At 36.7% G+C, this 8,494-nt stretch overlaps 1 protein-coding gene across 4 annotated transcripts in view; it reads right to left on the bottom strand.

The window, feature by feature from the left end:
* Window positions 1-657: 657 nt before the first annotated feature.
* Window positions 658-8,494, bottom strand: part of METTL4 (methyltransferase like 4) — a 30,457-nt gene continuing 22,620 nt past the window's right edge. For 3 of the 4 annotated variants that reach the window (XM_034762719.1, XM_034762720.1, XM_034762721.1), the window contains exon 9: window positions 658-1,755. In XM_034762719.1, coding sequence (XP_034618610.1) covers window positions 1,586-1,755 — 170 coding nt within the window. In that variant the 3' untranslated portion in view covers window positions 658-1,585. Of the gene's footprint in view, window positions 1,756-3,496; window positions 5,149-8,494 lie in introns of those variants that run through there. The other variant, XM_034762723.1, reaches the window with a different exon arrangement.

The following is an 8,494-nucleotide window of genomic DNA, read 5'->3' as shown; positions in this document are numbered from 1 at the left end:
AAAAAAGTCTCATGTGATTCTCAGTTTGGGAGTTGCTCTAGACATTCTGAGTTTTATATAGCATTTATTTCCTCTTGTAACCCTTGACATTCAACTATCTTAAAACCATATTCTACACTTACTCTGTAAGCAAAGCTCCCATGATATCAATAAAAGTTTTGCATAAACATTTTGCCCTTAATGATTAACACAGAACAATGTTTTTTTAACTAAGAGTTTAGCTTCCTAAGGGAAGCCTAAACAAACCCAGGGAAAATGTAATATATACACATAGACATATTAAATGCCAATTATATATATTGTACATACTTAGCTTTTTCCCCCTTACACTTTGGACAATTAGAAACCCATAACTATTATTTAGTCCTATAGCCAATAGAAGGTTTTTGCCTACTGGTAGGATTATAACAGCTTGCACTTCATTGTTGAAATATTTGCGTACATTTTTTGTTTTAACTGTATTTAGTGTAAAAACAACCATTATTTCAGCTTTGCTAAGTCTACTGCCCAAATAAAGAAAAAAAAATGTGAAATTGAACCACAATATAAACTATAACAGAGAAATTAAAAACCTGTGAATAATACACTGACAAAACAAATTGAATTTAAAAATCATTGTGTTCAAGTTACAAAAGAGACAACTTGTGAACATCAGGCTTTGGTTAAAAACAATCAAAAGTTTATTTAATTTGAGGTGTATGATTTATTTTGCTCCTTGTTATCAATAATGGCAATTTATCTTCCGAGGATCACTTTGCCTCCAATGTTGCATACAAACAGCAATGTTTCATTAAAAACAGTTATCTTTTTCATAGTAAAACCTAAGGGAAGCAAAGGACATATGCAGTATATCATTCTAAAAATAATTTAATTACTGCTGAAACAGTTATCAGTTCAAAAGAACAGATATGAAACTTATAATAAATATTTTTCAAGAACATTACAAGAAAGAGGAGCTAAAAAAGTAAGTTAGATATAAATTGAAACATGAAGCATAGCTTAGTTTTTAAAATGTTTTCAAGAATGAGGAAACAAGGTTTATAAAATATTTATATTCTGCTAAACTTTTACCATACACATATGCCTTAATATGCAGAATTTGTAAGATGTTGAGACTATACTCAAAGTATTAACAGCATTAAAAAAAGACGGAATTGTTGACTATTTTAAAAGTGTAATTTTTAGAAATATAGAATATGTACATAGAATATGTACCAGTCAACAGTCCACATACCTATTAATGTGGGCATTGCTCCCATTATCTCAGGGGATAGAAAGACACATGACTATGTGGTAAGATATGTTGTATTTATACTTATTTACTTCAGTTTCCCTTGTTTTCTGATTTGTCACCAACCCAAAGTAGTATTTTCTTTCAGAAAAATCAATCCGATTCAGAAGCATGTACTTCAAGTGATCTGCCCTACTTCTCAAGGGGAATCAAAATACAGGAACACCTTGTGAAATTGAAGACACTACCATAATCTAATCAGAAGGCTAATCACTACAAGGATTTCAATTTAAGTGTCTGTTTCATTTACATTGCCTTCTGAGTGTTCTAGAACTATGGGGAGTGGGCAAGTTTTCAAATTAAGCTAAAAGATCCTACTTCATTTTCGTTGTACAGAGCAATGAAATAATCAATGTGTTGGAATTTAAGAACCTCATTTCCCCAACTGGTCCAACCAGGCTGCAGGCAGCGAGCAAACAACTCCAAACATTCTGCATCAGGTTTGATATATTTTGTCAGAATCTCTGTGCAAAAGGAAAAAAAAAGAAACAAAGATGATGATGAAAAAGGAGTGTTTAAAAAAAAAAAATCAATTTCCTCTGAGCTGTTGGGAGATGAAAAAAGGAATGTTTCATTAAAAAAAAAAAGACAGCAAATTAATTTCAAGGATTTCATCAACCAGCTTGACTATTTATAGTCAGAAAGTCATTTGAAATAAGTGCCCTTGAGATTTTGAACAATACTGTCAAAGCCTTCAATAGCCCTGATTTATCGGTTTTCATTTGGAGTCAGGGAATCAGGATTTCAGTGCCTACGTAGGTGACTTTTCAGTTTTTCAATATTGTCATCATAACATCTCCTGAGTACTGACTTGACTCTCTTTTTTAATACATGGACATTCAAAAACGTAGTTTTCCTTCTTAAAGAGCAATTGCTTCTGATTATTTATTAGGACTGCAGTGCTCCCCACCCTTCACAACACAAAAAGGATAGAGCAATTAGAATCATAGAATATCAGGGTTGGAAGGGAGGAGGCCATCTAGTCCAACCCCCTGCTCAAAGCAGGACCAATTCCCAACTAAATCATCCCATGAATTAGTGATGATATCCTGTAAAAAGGTGAAAGAAACACCAGTTTAAGCATCTAGTAGTTAGTAGGTAGTTAATACAGAGACGACGACTTCTTCATAACACTAGAACCATTGTATCCTGGAAGCATTAGGAGAAAAGTCTATAAAAGTGTTACAAATATAATCACATTTCTTCTACAATTTAGTATTCTTTTTGATGTTTAAATCTAAATAAATTGGTATTTTCTGTTAAAATACCAATTATTTCACTTATTATGAGGAATATTTGGTATGGGAGGGGCAGGGAAGGTATCTTGATTCATTGATTTTATCTGAAAGGCATTATTGCAAATATTTCTTACATTTTTGAATGGGGTACGTGTCAGACAGATCAATATAGCTCGCTGCTGGGTCAAAGGGATTCTTAATTGTTAAGTTTCAGGGAGAAGGTTTAAAGTACAAAAAAAGCTTACTAAGTAAAATGGTTTAAAAAGTGACATAGTATGTAGGAGTGGGAAAGCCTGAAAAATACCTCTAGAACAAAAATATGCCCCAGCAATGTAATTTTAACTTCTGACTGTTACTGACTAGAAAATTGAAAAAACTCCCCCTTTCTAAACTTTCCTCCAGAACTCATTCAGAATTTTCACTATTCCTCATGAAACATGAGGCATAGAAAACAATTCATTATTATAACAGGCATTTTGTTACCTGAACGGATCTCTCCTCTCACTATCATTTCAGAAAGCAGAAATACATCTGATCAGCATACATCAAAGCAAGGGTGAAAATATTTATGGCCAGAATCCACTGTTTGATTTTCAGGTCAGAGTTGCCCATCAAAGAATTACACTTTCAGGTAGGTGGCCACTTGCAGATTTCCCATCTGTTCAAATGCACATCATGAAATGCTCCTGCTGCTGGAAGATGAATATGCTCCCAAAGATCTACTGTGTGGCAATTTTACCACATGCTTTTTCTACCCAAACGTTTTCCCTTCTCTGAAAGCTGCAACCCACTTTAAACTCATTCTAATATTTTTAAAATATCTAAGTTTTTTTCCCTTTAAAGTTTCCATACCTCTCATATTTTGGTACAAGCACAGGTCATGTAGACCTGCCCCAACTCTTAAAAAAAACAAAACAAAACAAAAAAAAACACCCACAGAAATTCTACAGGTGACTTATTCACACTGGGTTTTTTGTTTTTGGGCCACATAATACTGCTATTACTAATAATCTCATATTGGAAAATCTATTCCTTCTAATAAGCATGCTAGAAAACCTAATCCAATCTAACATTTGCATAAGAGTCTAGCAGCTTTAGAACAAAATGTGCATTCTGACAGCAAGCCTGCTACACTGCTCACAAGCATTTCCCTCCCTCTAATTAGACAGCTAGATAGTACTCCTCAAAAAAATGTGCCAATATCATTTTGCAAAGCCACCACCTTAAGAAAAAAAAAAAACTGTCATTCTTTTCCATGCTCTCTTTAGTTAAGGATTGTTTGTGTACTGATCTGCTGCCAGTATTTTAACAAACTGTCTCCCAAAAATCTATCCCCCTGGTCATCTAAGAAAGCCCATATAAGAGTGAATCTCTAAAGCCCCAAGATTTCAATAAATTTTCCCTGGGCAGAATTCTGCTCTTTTGACTTCAACAGGGGCCAGCACATGCAGAGCATATTGAAACATCAGAGCTTTAGTTTCTTTTCCCCATTTAAAAAGAAAACCCACTTTTTATAACCAAAAAATCCAAATAAGAAACCATTTGGCCAACAAGGTTTTATTAAATTTATATTTTCGAGTACTTGTATTTTGTTCCTAAAAAAATTTCTCTCTCGAGAGAGAGTGTATATTGATGCTGCAACACGAAGTCCAGCAGCACTAGTATTACTAATTATCGAGCACCAAAACTTTCATCTTCTGAAAAGAATTTTAAAGTACCTACTATCTGACACAGCACAAGAGAGAAATTACTTCTGATAGGGATTATTTAGCTGTAACCAGAGGTGCGATGCCAACATTTCCATCAATTTTGGGGATAGAATTTAACCAGGGGTTCCTAGGAGTCTTCCACTTTCCCTTCCCCTACAGCCCCTAAAAATCCCACTCCAGAACATGATGACTGTGTGCACAGATGCAGCCAGATTATATTTACAATAATTCAAGCTATCACAATATAATTTTTCATAGCTTGGATTGGGTATTTACATAATCACATCAGGCAATAACCCTCAGTGCAATGAAAATTAGCATATATAGAGGGCAATAATATGGCTGTATTTTGTTGATATAAAAGCTAATGCCACCAGTTTACCTGAACATTAGCTTTCTATTTTAAGCTATAAGTCCTACCTTCACAAATATATGTTAATATACTCTTGGGAGTGATCTTTAGACGTTAAGCAAAACTCTTTAAGAGAGTTAAATTTGTGCTTAGCACAGGACCAGGAAAGGGTGGGGAGGGAGTGTTGGAGGTTGGGCAAAGGTGGCATTATGCCACCTAGCCTTTGTCTAAGCCTCCAGTTGGCTGAGTTCCAATTTATGCCTGGCTGCCAACAGCCCCACAGACTATTGGACAGCAGGGTATCACACGGGACATAAGGACTTCTTTAATTCCCTCTCAGGCATGTCTCTACAACATGGCTCAAGGGGGCAAAGAACTGCTACAGGAAGCAGGTTTTCTCTGGGCTTCCAATGCTTTGCTCTGCTAAAGCAGGGCAAAGTGGCTGGGGGAGACCCAAGAATAAAGTCCAGGATTTTTAAGTTGGCTGTCTCTTCATAGCCAATAACTTCTTTACAAACTGTGGAAGAAATCTGAAATCTCAAGAGCCAGTCTAGGAACCTGTACAAAAACACAAAAAAAAACCCAAAACATTATTTGAAATTCAACATTGCTCAGTGTCCTCCATGTAAGGGAGCCACCCTTTATGTATCCTAGCAGCAACAATGAATTGAACTAGAAGGAAAACCTGCTGTTATTTGAAACAAAATCATAAGTGATAAAATTTCATTTTAAAGTATTTGCATAAACCAGTGTAAGTACATCTATAATGACATATTAAAGCTGTGAGCACTAAATGCAGAACATGTATCACCAGAAACCCCTACAGTCATGATTTCATAGTTAAATGCACTGCAGGAACCCGAATGTCTCCTTTTGATGGCTTGCTTTAATTTGCATCTTCCTGTTCCCCCAGAGAAATAAATTGTTATAATCAGTCATTAAATGGCTACGTATGTACCAACATAAAACTTTACAACAGTAACAGGAAATCAAGTGCCAGACAGTAGCAATAAATACTAATATTTTTGGCTTTGTTGCTACTTAAACAAAACACAAAGAATGTGTGTGTGAGTCAAGTTTCCTTCTCCCCCATCCCCAAACTTCAGCTTCTGTTCATATTGTTCTAAATAATCTAGGAATGTGGATCAGCTGCTCTCTACTGGCAAATCTAGAATACTGCCTAAAAAAAAAACAAAAAAACAAAAAACAAATAACCCTGTGTAATACTACTACAGTACTAAGAACATCTGCAATATCTTTAGACAGAAGCAACACCTTTATTCTTTAATTTTTGCTGTTCTAAGAGTAACCTTTACTTATTGCAAATATACATGTATGTTAGAAAAAAATTGTGTAAATCACTGGCCAGATGATCTGTTCTCAGTGGTAAATTTATTCTTCCAGCAATAAAAATGAATAAAGCACAATAGGCGTGCAGCCATTCTCCAAAAGAATTTTTGGCATGTAATATACTCACCTTACACACATCTACATCAGATATTATGTGAAAGTTTATTTTATGTACCTTTAAAGGAATATGATGTGGAACTGTCAAGTGGTGCGGTAAGGCTGAAGAGCACAGTGAAACAATGGTACCCAAAATGAGTATCTTTTTTGCAGTTCTGGAACCACTACAACATGACTGACTATAGCTTTTACTGTTCATGTTAATGTCAACATCTTAATGTGGTGTTTATTGGTCAAAACTACCAAACATCAATGTATTAAAGTATTTTTATTGTTTTTTCATGGGCAAATATTTTTTCCAGCAATAATTAAGCTATTTCGCACATGGCAAAAGTGGCAAATGTCAACATTTTGCAATATACTAACGTGAAATGTTTTCAGATCACATTCTTAATTGTCAAAGTATCTCATGAGTGATAAGTTTTATATTTTCAGTTGAAATTTGCTGAACAGATCAGTCTCACACTGAAGATTGTGCACCAGTAGCAGTAGGTTGTCTGCCTATAGTTTGTACTACATAGTGAGCAGATATAAATGTACATGAATTTTTAACACAATACTTCCCTATTTGTAAGCTTTTGTACATACAATGTAGCCTCTAGTCCAGTGGTTCCGAACCTTTTTGTGGCCAGTAGCACATTCATGTTTTCAGATGAGTGTGGTGAGCGCCAACAATTTTTCAAGGTTTATTTTGTATTTGTACATTAAATAATATGAAAAACATCATATTTAATATTACATAATATATAAATCCAGAGAGGAGAGAAGCCGGAGAGAAGCCGCGAGGACAAAGAACACCGGCGCCCGCGGCCCCGGAGTACTCTGTCCCCAGCAGGCGCGGGGCCGCGGCTTCTCTCCCCTGTTGGGCACTAGGCGGGTGCACATAAATGCCCCGGTGGGTGCCATAGTGCCCATGAGCACCGCGTTGGGGACTACTGCTCTAGTCTGTCTGGTAGAAGGTTTTAATTTGTAATTGCCTATGCATGCAGTACTAACCTTTTAAATATTCTAGAAACTAGCTTTTTAATTCAGTGACACATGCACAAGTCAGTGTTAGAGATCATAATATACAGCTTCATATTATGAAAATGCAAAAGCTATGAGAGAAAGCAGTGGCCTAATGAAGTAGTGAAGACAAAGTCCACAAACAAGTCCTTGCCTCTGCACTGGAGATGGAGAGCACATACAAGGGTCTCGACTGAAAATAGCAGATGCTAGTGAAAAACAAATTGGAAGATCTGTAAGAGGTGCACTTGATTTTCATGGGACATGTAGCTTCTTCAGCCCAGTCAAGAAATCTACCATCAAAACATTTGCTGACATGGCGAAAAAGACCAAATTTAAGTCTGGCAAGGGAGGGACAATCACAGCAGCTATCAGTCTTGAAACTGTTTTCCACAGAGCCCAATCCTTAGCAAGATACAGAGATGATGTTTCAATACCAACTATTCTTAGTCTCCCATGGGTACCTGAGCCTATGTCCCTCTTACATGCTGATGTAACAGTAAGAAGCACAGACAAAGCTGAATTAGGGCATCAACTGGAAGCTAAAGCTGAAAGAATCCATGAGCTAAGAGCATGCAACAAAGAAACCACAGTGTATAGCAGAGATGCCATGGCTGTCATACAAATGATGACTGGACACAAATTCCACACATTTGATGAACTGGCTGATGAGTACTTCAGGTACAGAATTAGCTTTTAGGACCTGACTGAAGTCTTTGACAGAAAACTGCAGAAAGACTGCATCAGACAGGATCTAAGGTTAGATGTAAGAAATACCAGGTGACTGGTGGTCACACTGTGCTTCCATGTTAAGAGTTTTTAAACATGTCATCCAAGAAGCAATTGCTTGTAAAATTTCTTTGTGAATATACGGTTCAAAATGCACCTGAGAGTGTAGGAGTATACCAGCACAAATACTCCTTCTTGCTGGATGTTTTTTCAATAGTGAAGTAACGAAGTCCATCACCACTAAATGTGTTGAAGAAGCCCAATGGATCTAAGCTACGCAATTTGAGTTACGTTCGTAGCATAACTCAAGTAGACGTAGCTTAGATCTACTTACCGGGGGGTCCACACTACGCTATGTCGACAGGAGACACTCTCCCGTCAACTCCCCTTATTCTTCTCGTTCCAGTGGAGTACCAGAGTTGACGGGAGAGCGATCTGCAGTCAATTTAGTGGGTCCTTCACTAAACCCGCTAAATTGACCCCTGGTGGATCGATAGCCGCAGCATCGATCCACCGGTAAGTGAAGACAAGCCCCAAAACTTGAACAGTACTCAAGAGGAAGTGGACACAAAGATGCTTCTGCACACTGTATGTGCCAGAGTGGCTTTCGGGTTTCTTGGGTTCAAAGGAACTATAACAATTAGATCATCTGACACACCTGATTTGGACTGTGCTGTTCACTACTTTCCAAAAATGGAATATG

The sequence above is a fragment of the Trachemys scripta genome, chromosome 2 (assembly GCF_013100865.1).
Source record: "Trachemys scripta elegans isolate TJP31775 chromosome 2, CAS_Tse_1.0, whole genome shotgun sequence".
NCBI classification, from domain to species: domain Eukaryota; kingdom Metazoa; phylum Chordata; order Testudines; family Emydidae; genus Trachemys; species Trachemys scripta.
Note: the sequence above shows the minus strand (reverse complement) of the source record. Positions and strands in the feature narration are given on the sequence as shown.